General features: G+C 43.8%; 1 protein-coding gene across 1 annotated transcript in view; it reads right to left on the bottom strand.

Annotated features, from left to right (window-relative positions):
* LOC115175782 (immunoglobulin superfamily DCC subclass member 3-like) overlaps window positions 1-12,074 on the bottom strand; it is a 31,222-nt gene extending 19,148 nt beyond the window's left edge. The window contains exons 1-2 of the mRNA XM_029735294.1: window positions 12,000-12,074; window positions 1,412-1,723 (exon numbers count right to left, since the gene is read on the bottom strand). Of these exons, the coding sequence (XP_029591154.1) occupies window positions 1,412-1,723; window positions 12,000-12,051 (364 nt within the window). The 5' untranslated portion in view covers window positions 12,052-12,074. The remainder of the gene's footprint in view (window positions 1-1,411; window positions 1,724-11,999) is intronic.
* Between the last annotated feature and the right edge of the window lie 1,502 nt (window positions 12,075-13,576).

Raw genomic sequence — 13,576 nt, 5'->3', positions numbered from 1 at the left:
CGAATGTCATGCATTTCAATGGGGATGTCCACAACGGAGGGAAAATGAAACGGCCCCCTTGCTCCGTTGCGAGAGAGACGCAGCATACTTAGACATTTTCCAAACTTTGCTTCGTCTTCAATTCAGCCAGAGTCCGTTGAGGAACAGAAAGTTACCAAACCACAGCAGAAGGTAAAATGTTTGGTTTTCGGTGATGTCTTTCTGGGATAGCTAGAAACGTATAAACAATTACCCATTATATTATATGACTGTTGCCTCCCGTTTAAGTTTATTGTGATTGTAATGATATTTTTTTTAATTTTAATTATTAGGTGGAGGTTGCTAGCTATAGTGAGGTCCTGAGCGCTCTGGAGCAGGTTTTCATCAAGGATCTCTCTGTACTTTGTTCCATTCATCTTTCCCTCGACTAGTCTCCCAGTCCCTGCCGCTGAAAACATCACCACAGCATGATGCTCCCACCACCATGTTTCACTGTAGGGATGGTGCCAGGTTTCTTCCAGACATGACGCTTGGCATTCAGGCCAAAGAGTTCGATCTTGGTTTCATCAGACCAGAGGATCTTGTTTCTCATGGTCTGAGAGTCCTTTAGGTGCCTTTTGGCAAACTCCAAGCAGGCTGTCATGAGTGGATTCCGTCTGGCCACTCTACCATAAGTGCCTGATTGGTGGAGTGCTGCAGAGATGGTTGTCCTTCTGGAAGGTTGTCCCATCTCCACAGAGGAATTCTGGAGCTCTGTCAGAGTGACCATCGGGTTCTTGGTCACTTCCCTGACAAAGGCCATTCTCCATTTAAGAATGATGGCGGCCACTGTGTTCTTGGGGACCTTCAATGCTGCAGACATTTATTGGTACCCTTCCCCACAATCCTGTCTCGGAGCTCTACGGACAATTCCTTCGACCTCATGGCTTGGTTTTTGCTCTGACATGCTCTGTCAACTGTGGGACCTTTTTATATACAGGTGTGTGCCTTTCCAAATCATGTCCAATCAATTGAATTTACCAATCAAGTTGTAGAAACATCTCAAGGATGATCAATGGAAGCAGGATGCACCTGAGCTCAATTTCGAGTCTCATAGCAAAGGGTCTGACTTTAGATGGGTAATCTTTGATTGATACAGTCTGTAAAATGAGTTATTTAGCTACTGTATTTCTAAGTGAAATTAGCACAAGTAGTGATTGGCTGGTGGAGAGCAACCATGCCAGAAAGAGTAAATTAACCATTTCCTTTAATACTCAATACTATCGTGTCTTGTGTTGTGTATAGATACGTAGGTGAAGTGTTTTCTGTGTATTGTACTGTATGTGTATTGAGTGGTAGATATGCCCTCTACATAAGTGACTGTTACGTAGGTCACCATTACATAAATAACACTAGTGAACCATAAAACAGTATGTAAGGCAGGTGAACTCACATGCCAGCTGAACTCGGGCCTTGCGGCTGACCAGCATGCCAAAGCGGTTCTGAGCGGCGCAGTCGTACTCTCCAACATCTGTCTCACTTCCGACTCTGTCTAGTCGTTTCTGGAAGCTCTGGATGAAGAGGGTCCCATTGGGCAGCACCTGTACACGCTCCCCCACAACTATGGGCAACCCGTTCTTGCGCCACGTGATCGAGATGGGACTCTCGCCCTCTACCTGGCAGGCCAGCATCAGTGGCCGATCCCGCACAGCGATGACGTCACTGGGCTCCAATAGGATCGTCAGCTCCTTGGCACCACACACATCTAGAAAGGGGCATGAAGAAGGTCATTGGCTGTTAAGGTTGAGAACATCAGTGTTGGTTCATTTTGTAGACCAGTACAGTGGGGGTGATGCTATTGCATGTGTCTAATCACCCACTATGAGTGAATTCACAAAATAACTCAATGCTGGCTATATATAGTAGTTTACCCATACAGTACCTGTTCACCCAATCACTTTAAGATCAGATAAGAGGACCAGTAAGGGAGATTGATACTCTGACCCTATGGGACAATCCATTAAAGGAAAAACTTCAAACTGAATTTGTAAAACTATATCTCACATAACTTTGTACTGGGGCATTGAGCATGCCATGGCGGGAGCCTTGCCTGTCTCTAATCCATTCATACACCAAGATTGCTATCCCATTCCCTATGTATCTGTGTTTACAAGCAAAGTCTGAGACGCATCAACACAGAAGGGGACCGGAATAGAGATGGACAGCCACGTTCGCCCGGGGACGAACTCTTCCAACCCCAGAAACTGCCCTTGACACTCTACACCGGCCAACTGATTGATGGCTGTGTTAGTTCCGCATCCAAAACACTTTTACTGAAACCTGCCACAATAATAGGGCTGAATGCCGGGGAGTCATTGAGCCAAAGAGGGCAGGAACAATGGCTGAGATGGAGGCAGAAGATTAGAGAGGGTTAGTGGGGTCAAGTTAGGAGAACTTCTATTGAACCAAGCGCAGACCGGCAACAATGGCGCAGTGACGACACTCACACTTGTTCTTACCCCACCTTCCGACAACCCCCTAGAAAGTCCCATCACCATAAACCTACACCCCCCCCACCCCCTATGGGGGCCATCTGCCCCTCTTATGCCCCCCTGCATCCCTGCCTCCCTTTCACCAAGGCTCCGGGGTGACTTTCCCATGCCACTGGATCACCCCATTCGCCTCTTGAAGTTGACCCCACCAACATGGCAAGTCTTCCCAAAAACCGCTGTCCCGCCCTGACCCCTCAAGATGGCCCTTTCTCCCAGCTGTTGAGGTGGGGGAGGGAGGGAAAGGGAGTTAGAGAGTGACACACCCGAAAAGCCTCAATGCCCCCTGCTCTTGAACTTGCATGATAAGACGCACCATCAAAATAATGGAGAACTTTTGCATCTGTTTATCTGAACTGAATAGTCATTTACAACATTAAAACTGTCTACACTGTATTTCTGATCAATTTGATGTTATTTTAAGGGACAAAAGAAAAAACACTTTTCATTAGTCCACTGTTGATAGAGCCAAACAAAAAAATGTAACACCAGCTGTCAAGTTTTTCATTTTGCATCATCATGATGATGTAGCCGGTGACACTTTGCTTCATGCAAAACCTTTTGGGACTGTATCAACAGTTAACTAATGAAACAGTGACGACACTGTTTTCGTATTGTCACCCCTTTTTTCTCCCCAATTTCATGGTATCCAATTGGTAGTAGTTACAGTCTTGTCTCATCGCTGCAACTCCTGTACGGACTCGGGAGAGGCGAAGGTCAAGAGCCATGCGTCCTCCGAAACACAACCCAACCAAGCCGCACTACTTCTTGACACAATGCCCATCCAACCCGGAAGCCAGCCGCACCAATGTGTCAGAGGAAACACCATACACCTGGCGACCGTGTCAGTGTGCACTGCGCCCGGCCCGCCACAGGAGTCGCTAGTGCGCGATGAGACAAGGATATCCCTGCCGGCCAAACTCTCCCCTAACCCAGACGACGCTGGGCCAATTGTGCGCCGCCCCATGGGCCTCCCGGTCGTGGCCGGCTGCGAAAAAGCCTGGACTTGAACACAGAATCTCTAGACCACTGTGCCACTCGGGAGGCCCTCAAAATATAGTTTTTGAGTGGATTTTCCATTTAAGCTTCTACAGGCCCAAAGTGGTAAGTTCAGGTTCCAAGTTCAGCTCAGAACAACATAATATATCACATCCAGGCTGCATCACATCCGGCCATGATTGGGAGTCCCATAGGGCGGCGCACAATTGGCCCAGCATCGTCCGGGTGTGGCCGGGGTAGGCCGTTATTGTAAATAAGAATTTGTTCTTAACTGACTTGCGTGGTTAAATAAAATTAAAATAAATACAACATATATGGTATTCACACTTTTCCCACATTTTGTTGTGTTACCGCATGAATTTAAAATGGACTAAATTGAGATGTTGTGTCACTGGCCTACACACAATACCCCATAATATGAATTAAAAATCAAAAGCTGAAATGTCTTGAGTCAACAAGTATTCAACCCCTTTGTTATTGCAAGCCTAAATAAGTTCAGGAGTAAAAATGTGCTTAACAAGTCAAATAATAAGTTGCAGGGACTCACTATGTGTGCAATAATAGTGTTTAACGTGATTTTTGAATGACTACCTCATATCTGTACCCCACACATACAGATAATTGTAAGGTCCTTCAGTCGAGCAGTGAATTTCAAACACAGATTCAACCACAAAGACCAGGGAGGTTTTCCAATGCCTCGCAAAGAAGGGCACCTATTGGTAAATGTAAAAACAGCAGACATTGAATATCCGTTTGAGCATGGTGAAGTTATTAATTACACTTTCGATGGTGTATCAATACACCCAGTCACTACAAAGATACAGGCATGTTTCTTAACTCAGTTGCCGAAGAAGAAGGAACCCGCTCAGGGATTTCACAATGAGGCCAATAGTAACTTTAAAACAGTTACAGAGTTTAATGGCTGTGATAGGAGAAAACTGAGGATGGATCAACAACATTGTAGCTACTCCACAATACTAACCTACAGAAATTACTGAGTGAAAAGAAGGAAGCCTGTACATAATAAATGATTCCCAAACCTGCATTCTCTTTGCAACAAGGCACTAAAGTAAAACTGCATGAAATGACCTTTATGTCCTGAATACAAAGCGTTATGTTTGGGGCAAATCCAACACAACACATCACTGAGTACCACTCTTCATATTTTAAAGCATGGTGGTGGCTGCATCATGTTATGGGTATATTTGTCATCGGCATGGTAGATTTTATTTAGGACAAAAAGAAACAGAATAGAGCTAAGCACAGGCAAAATCCTAGAGGAAAACCTGGTTCAGTCTGCATTCCACCACACACTGGGAGACAAATTCACCATTCAGCAGGACAATAACCTATAACACAAGACCAAATATACACTGGAGTTGTTTACCAAGATGACACCTGAGTGGCCTAGTTACAGTTTTGACTTAAATCGGCTAGAAAATCTATGGCAAAACTTGAAAATGGCTGTCCAACAATGATCAACAACCAACTTGACAAAGCTTGAAGAATTTTTAAAACAATGTTTAAATATTGTACAAAGCTCTTAGACACTAACCCAGAAAGACTCACAGCTGTAATTGCTGCCAAAGGTCATTCTAACATGTATTTACTCAGAGGTGTGAATGCTTATGTAAATTTGATAATTCTGTATTTCATTTTCAATACATTTTCAAACATTTCAAAAAAAATGTTTTCACAATGTCATTATGGGATATTGTGTGTAGATAGTGGTGAAAAAAATATATTTCATCCATTTTTATTTCAGGGTGTAACACAAAGAAATGTGGAACAAGTGAAGGGTAATGAATATTTTCTGAAGGCACTGTGTCAGTATAATGGACCAACATATTTTAGATATATGGCTTTCTAAACCCAGTTCAAATTGCTAGGCCACAGCCCAACTTTGCACTGAATAGCTACCATAATAATATGCATCTCTATAGCCTTTCTGCATTAGCCATTGCTTCTTGACGCATCGACAAAGAGATTGATCAAGGGTCCCCTTCTTTTGTGTCTGGATAAACGTATTCACAAGGCTTTAATCTGGGTGATGTGACGCCTTCAATGCAATCACTATGGCCACGGCTGCTACATATTGCTAGCTAGCGACAAGAAATTGGGTGCTAGATTAAGGCCTTTGAATTTAGCCCACATGTGCTCTCTCTCTCTAAAACAGTCAAAAGTTGATCCAACTATGCTAATTATCCATTATTACCATGTGGTCTGTTCTTGTATTGATGTGTGTTGGAGTGCTCAAATTAGAGGATGAATTCAATTTCAATTTCAGAGGTGGAGGGTCCGAAAATATTTTTTGGGGGGTTTTCCTGAGCAGCAGGGATCCCCCACCCTGTCCTCACCCTAGAGGCTGTGACCCTAATCCTTCAGGGGTCATGAGAGAGTTGGAGGATAGTTGATGGAAGGGGGGAGGGAGGGATGGAGGGATAGAGGGGACACTTGGATCCGGCCACCAGGTCTGTCACATTCACCCTCCCTCACTCGGTAAGCAATGTCTCCTGGGCCGCTGGCCCTGAACTTTACAGGCTATTGTGACGTGGACCAGTGATCTTCTTAGCCAGCCACTCACACCCCAAAAAGAGAGGGAGAGAGAGTGAAAGGGGGTCCTGAGCGCCGGGATAAGGCAAACATACGCAAATCCCCTCATTGATTGCGTTATGCCTTCCTCTAGCATTGCCGTCCCTGTCTCTTTCTATATCTCTGTTTGAGTGGCAGCCAGCTACAGCTAGACTATGACTGAAGAATCAGTATATTAAAACTGGGCCCTGGACCAACCTTCCACACAAAGTACCATAGGCTTTAATAAGGCAATAAACATTCTATTGAATGGACTTGGATGGAGGGGTTGGCTGAGAAACTCACGCTTTACAGGGCTGTTACAGTGCAATGAAGTTTTGTGGCAAGGAGAGAACATTTGGTCTCACATTCGTAATCAGGTGGCATATTTGATCAAAAAAATCCACGGACACTATTGGCCTTAGTTTTATAATCAGTAGTGCATCAAATGTAGGCTGCACTTGTGCTGAAAATGTCTTAAAGTAGAAAACACATTTTTAAGCCTGCAGGCATAATGACTTATAACTTGATATAACTTGTTATGAGCTTTTATAATGTCTGATAAGTCTTGCGATATCTTATGGGGGGAAAAGTATAACAAAATATACTGTATATATATTTTCGAAGACTGAATTGTGACCACTTTCTTTGGCCACTTTGTTCATCCTCCACAACTGGCTATCATTTCAATTTCTGTGGCCGAAAAAGGATGAAAAAAGTGAGAAAAGCTATTGAAACTATCCTCCTTTCCTTCCTATCCAAAAAGTAAACCCGCGATTTTGTGTGGGATTACAAATGTATTCTATGCACCTTGAAAAATTCCTCCCCTCCCCTCTTCTCTCCCCATTAGATCCATTACAGCAGTGGGGGCGCCGGCGTAAACAATGCCTGAATGCAGAGCTAGGGAGCTATAGAGCTAGGAGGAGAAATCCTGAAGGAACGGGGTGTGGAAAATGGGAATCGCTGGGAGGTGTGAGACTCAGTATCCAGCGGCAAGCCCCTTTGTCTCGCTAATGGGAGTTAAACTCTCTCCCTCGCTCCGTATCCCCATCTCCTTTTAGTGGTTATGCAAACATGCTATTGTAGCGGGCTACCGGCTTGCGAGGCGGGGGCACCCAAATTGCCCAAGTGTTTTGTTTGAGGATCGTCATTAGCTGGCATATGCCAAGTTCAAGGTGGAGTAAACACAACACCACTGTTTCCGATGTTGAGGAGGAAGCTAAGCATGTGCCACCCATATTTGGACTCCTCCCTCACAGATGTAAATGGGGGGCAATTAACTAACACTGCATGCAAATTACTGCACTGATTTTGATTGTAATGGACACATATTATCAATTCATTGGGAGAAAAAAAACAATGAATCAGCTAATGTAGAGCTAGGCTTTCTTAGCTGTGGGTTTGTTTTCATGCCTGGAAACGTTAACACATTTAATTGACAGCCTTACATTTCAGGCTAATTGCGTGTTTGGATCAACTACATAATCCAGGCCCAATTTGAAACATCTCCACTCCACCTCAACTCAAAGAGCCATGAAATCAGAACTGTCTCTTTTTTTGAACTATTGATCCTCTCAGTTCTTATTTATATCACCAGAGAAGGTCCCCAGAGGACAAAGAGCAGAAATGACCATCTGCATTTGGAGATTGGATTGTTTCTGATGGGGATGGACAAACACACCGGTCTTAAAAGGGCCAGGACAAATTTCGGCCTACTCTGGACCCCTCGTTGGATCAATAAACAATAATCTCCAATGCAATGGGGAGGAGACCTCACTGCTTGCCCTCCTGTTTTTAATCACTGGGGTGTGGGCCAGCAGAAGGGGACACAGCTTATTCCTAGTATCAAGGAAATCTCATTAAACAGAGAAAGGCATTGTGGGCCATGGTGGGTCCTCCTAGGACATAACATAATAATCTACACAGAGGGCGCTATCTTGTAAGGTCCTACCACACTGGGCCTGAGAGCTTTCGATAAATCGATCTACTGGTATATCTGCAGTACCTGGGTGGTGTTCAGTAGGGCACACTGTAGCAAAACGCTTTGCAACGAAAAACAAAAACAAGCGTTTCTTACTGGACAAGTTCAGATAGTCCCTGAAAGTTCGGCCCAGAGTTAGCAAACTATTATCTGCTCATTGATAGGGTCATTAATGCTTCTATTCACCTTTTCCATGTCTGTTTGAATTTAACACTGGCTAAAGTATCTAGAACCTCTATGGTCATTTTGAGTACAAAGTCTTCCTTTTTGAATTTGATACCACAGTCACGACCACTGGATATGGCTTCAGAAAATGGCACCAAGCAAGGTACCATGTTGGTACCGTTGTAAATGTCATTGACAAGTCTGTGCTTTATATACCTACACGAAGGGTTGGGACTTAATGAAAACCTACAATGATGCAGCCTTTTAATTCAAAACACCAGCTCCTCTGTAAAGGTTACCTCACACTCGGGGTGTTTTAATTAAAATAACGGATGTGTGTACTATACACTGGCGCTCGGGTTAAACATTGAGCATTGGCCTCCCGAGTGGCGCAGGGGTCTAAGGCACTGCATCACACTGCTATCCAGGTTCGGGTTCGATCTGTAGATCCGGGTTTGACCCGGCCGTTACCGGGAGACCCATGAGTCGGCGCACAATTGGCCCAGCATCATCCAGGTTAGGGGGAGGGTTTGGCTGGCTGGGATGGCCTTGTCCCATTGTGGTCTAGTGACTCCTTGTGGCAGCCAGGCGCATGCACGCTGACTTCGGCGGCCAGCTGTACAGTGTTTCCTATGACACATTGGTGTGGCTGGCTTCCGGGTTAAGTGAGCAGTGTGTCAAGAAGCAGTGCGGCGTGGCAGGGTTGTGTTTCGGAGGACGCATGGCTCTCGACCTTCGCCTCTCCCGAGTCCGTACGGGAGTTGCAGCGATGGGACAAGACTGTAACTACCAATTAGATATCATGAAATTGGGGAGGAAAAAAAAGATGTAAAAAGTACTAAAAAATAATAATAACATTGAGCATTAATACCAGAGAGAAATAACTAACCAGGTGCTCGATCAGGCCGCTAATTGTCTGGCCGACTATTGATAAAAACCCAGGCAAAGAGCGATGTCTAATGTCCCAGGTGCCCTTGATGATAGACACACATGGAAGCTGAACTGGAACATTGGAGTGTGTCAGACAGTGTTCTGTGTTTGTCACCAACTTCAACTGACTGTTTGTCTCATATCTGCTGTAGTTCTGTATAGAGTGCCTGTTTTGGTCTCATTAATTGCACACCAATAGCAAATGGTACAACATATAACTCTCGTCAGATAATAGTTTGGATGGTAAAGCTTTAAGAATAACAATAGCATTGAACGGCATGGGAAGTGCATGTTCCAAGGGTGGTTACTGCTTGTGTAATTAGAAAGAGCAGTACACATTTGAGCAGATCATGACAGGGTCTCCATAGGACTTCTCTGTCCCCATCATCCCATCAGTGAGTGTCAGTGATAGGGAAGATTATAGTAGGTTCATGCCGTGGCCAATGAATGGGAGCCGCTCTGCTACACAGGAAGAGTAGAGTGAACGTCTGAGGAGGTTTGAGGACCTAGTAGCCTAGGTGAACTCACACTATTAAACACTCACACTATTTAAGCACCTAGAGATGTAGGATATTGATTTTATCACCCTGTTGCAGGAAAACTTTCCTGCAATTCAGGACATTTAAAACTTGTAGTTTATTTGAAGGTTTAAAAAGGTTTCTGAAGTTTGTGATTTCCATTTAGAAATTTCAGACTTGATTTTCCCTAATGAAAAATGTATCAACCCCTACAACAATGTCCATTGATTATAATCTACATTTCCTGTTGCTGCAGGATTATTTTCCTGCTGTAGCAAAATGGCTCAAATTAAGCTCCTACATATTTAGGGATGCGATATGCTAATATCATCCACTTCCATTCTGAATTGATCTTAAAAATAACGCTAGGTTGTATTTTGAGCGGAACATCCCTTTAATAGATTAGTGACACTGGTTCTACATCTGCTTTACACAACACAGTGGTAAAAAACCCACACACCATGTCATCAGCACGCTATCAGTGTCTCTGTGTCAGGTTTCCCACGAGTCGCCCTGCATGCATGGGTTATGGGGTGGGATTAGCTCTGTCAGATCCGTGCTGCGATAGGCCTGTCACGTTGGCCCCCATAATTGTATCTTCAGCAGGGGAGATCTGCCATGTATTACCATAAGCCCAAAGAGGATAGAGATGTTTCCCTCCTTTAATGCTGGATGGAGGGATGGAGCAGTGGCCCAGCACAGGGCTATTGTCCCTGTGTGGATTAAACCAATGGGGTGTCTTGTTGGACTTGGAGGGGTTCCTATGGTCCTATCCCTATATCTAGGTACCTCTGGATTGTGTGTGTGTGTGTGTGTGTGTGTGTGTGTGTGTGTGTGTGTGTGCGCGCTCGTGGTGGGGATGTGATGTGGACATGGTCACAGGCAGCTGTGGGAGGATTACCCTTGATGGACACACACACACACACAGCCTTTTTAATAAGGTCTCTGGGCCAGACTCACAGAGAGGGAGTGGGGCCAGTGTTATGGAGATGAGGGTGTGTGAGGGTCAGGTCACTACTGGGGCGGGGTGAGGCGCCTGGCCATTGTCTCTCTGGCTTTTCTTGTTCCCCCATTACCAACCACTCCATTGACCAGAAGGGGACCCCAAAGGTTAAGTCCCCCACCCTACCCCACCACCCTAGGTCACAACAGCCCCTTCTTTTTCCCTAAAAGGTCATAGGTCCCCCCCTAAACCCCTTTCTCTAGTCCAACTCTCTCACACACCTTCTGTTCTGCTCCTTCACTGAGTTATTGTTTAGACTGGATACTATATGTTGCTGGATTTGATTACAATACAAAGGACCCCAACACACTGGGCCTAGGGCCTATTTTAAGTTAGGCCTTAACTTTCTAAATCATATGAAATGCTATATCTTAGTTTCTTTATATGAAGTCTTTATATGAGATGTTAGGCCTATGTGTTTTTACAAACTTGGGGGGACATTTTTAAGAGGCAGGTGATTTTTTGGTACTGTTCTAAAAGGAGCTGAAATTAACTTGACTTTGATTTGATCATCACATTTTAGGGTTGAGGAGAGTTGTTCCTATCTGTAATTCCAATGTGGTTTAGGTGTTAGGCAAATTATATATGGGCCTAATCAACCTCACTTGGCCTCTTCAACTCATTTGATATCACCAGATTTGGTCTCGATATTTATTGATTGACTTGAAAAAAGGTAGCACAAAATAGCCTCTTCTTTTTAAGTTTGAGTTGGGAGATTAACTCTACGTCAGCAATGGATGGAAGGGGAAGCGATCAAAATATTTTGTTGGCCTATAATTGAGAGGGAAAGGTTGTATCGAAAAGTTTTCATATTATCACATAGGCCTACCTTAGCTCCAAAATAAGGAGCACACACGTGTGTATTCAATGTTCTCTGAAAAGGAACATATTACATTTTATCCTGAAAAGAGCAACATTGTTGTAACAGGAATAACCATACATGAATAGATCATGTTTTATATCTACGTGTAATAGCATCGCATTTTAAATCAAGAGAGAAAATACTGTGTCTAACGAAATGTGGAGCCGACATAAAGAAAATGCATATGCTTACACACGCTATTGAACCAGCATAACCAGATGTTGTTCAATGACACAAACTAAACAATGAATAAAAAAATGATTTCGATTCGAAATTATGCCGTTTCCATGAATTATAGGCCAACTGTTACATCCTAATTTCTTAAACACATAGACAGAAGAATGAACCGCTGAACCATTGTAGGCTATCAATAGGTCCCCAGTCCCCCACTCCATCAAAGTTGTAGTGCAAAAACAACAAACCCATATAACCGCATACATATTATAATAAAAAGCATACTTACTCAAACAGATATAAGCCGCCAAACAGGCGAGCAGCATCCCTGACTGATTCATTTTTTACTAAAAAAATAAGTATTTTGGTCTTGCTGAAATGTCTTCTAGCCCCCCCAAAATCAAAAAAATATATATTCCAATTGCTGAGATGTGTCTTCTTTCAAAGCTTTTGCTGAGATATCCTCTTTGGAGAGCTTGCAAGAAATTGGATTCACTTTTATTAAAACATTCCTACTGTTTTTTTAAATCCCTTGTCCAGCATATTGGCCGGAGCTGGCTACTGGTCACGTCTAAAGCTACTTTCAGAATAGTATTTTGTCTATTCAGGAGCCACGGAAGGGACAGCGGGCATTAGGTATGCAGCGTTATTGTTGTCTCCGCTGACACCTACGGTCAGTGAATGGACATTGATACAACAGCTTTCGCCTGCGCTAGCAGGTTGGTCCCCACTGAACCAATCACAGACCGCGGGGCGTTCGAGTGGAGGGGCGTTTTGCATGATTGATATTCATTTGAATGGAGGCCTGGCCACTTCTCCGCTCCGCTGCTCTGTCTTGATGTCACATAACAGAATCACCACCGACAGCTGTGGCCACCCTGGAGAGCAGTGAGGTGTCATGCGCTCTGTTTTCCTCAGGATATATTGGTGGCACAGGTCTTTTGACAATATTTTCAGCCTGCAGATATGCATTAATGATGTGGTTATAATGCATAATAAGACTTATAATATGACTAGATTGTAATATGTAATAAGGCGAAGCTTATAGGTTTATTTTAATTTGTGAAAAACAATATCAGCAGGATGCATATTTCTTGAGCCCTTTCACATAATCTCTTTCATTTTGGCCATTGCCATCATAAGCCATAAGCCATATGACCTCAACCAAGTCCTTCTCTGAGCAGATCATGTGACATAATAGTCATACAGAACCTTATCCTGATGTATGTCCTATGGCAAGAAATCCCATGAGTGTGTGTTATGTAATGAAAGGCGAGATGAACACAGTGCAGTCTAATATACTGAACAAAAATATAAACGCAACATGTAAAGTGTTGGTCCCATGTTTCATGAGCTGAAATAAAACATCCCAGAAATGTTCCATATGTATGAAAGCTTATTTCTCTCAAATGTTGTGCACCAATTTGTTTACATCCCTGTTAGTGAGCACTTCTCCTTTGCCAAGATAATCCATCCACCTGACAGGTGTGGCATAACAAGAAGCTGATCATTACACAGTTGCACCTTGTGCTGGGGACAATAAAAAGCCACTCTAAAATGTGCAGTTTTGTCACAAAGCATAATAGCACAGATGACTCACATTTTGAGGGAGCGTGCAATTGGTATACTGACTGTTGCCATAGAATTGAATGTTCATTTCTCTACTATAAGCCGCCTCCAACATAACTTTTGAGAATTTGGCAGAATGTCCAACCGGCCTCACAACCGCAGACCACGTATTACCACACCAGCCCAGTACCTCCACATCTGTCTTCGTCTGAGACCAGCCACCCGGACAGCTGATGAAATTGAGAAGTATTTCTGTTAGGGAGGAGAAATGCCAACTGAACCCTGGTCTTACGAATA

Source organism: Salmo trutta, chromosome 36 (genome assembly GCF_901001165.1).
Source record: "Salmo trutta chromosome 36, fSalTru1.1, whole genome shotgun sequence".
Lineage (NCBI taxonomy): Eukaryota > Metazoa > Chordata > Actinopteri > Salmoniformes > Salmonidae > Salmo > Salmo trutta.
The sequence above is the reverse complement of the archived record's forward strand: the minus strand, read 5'-3'. Positions and strand labels throughout refer to the sequence as shown.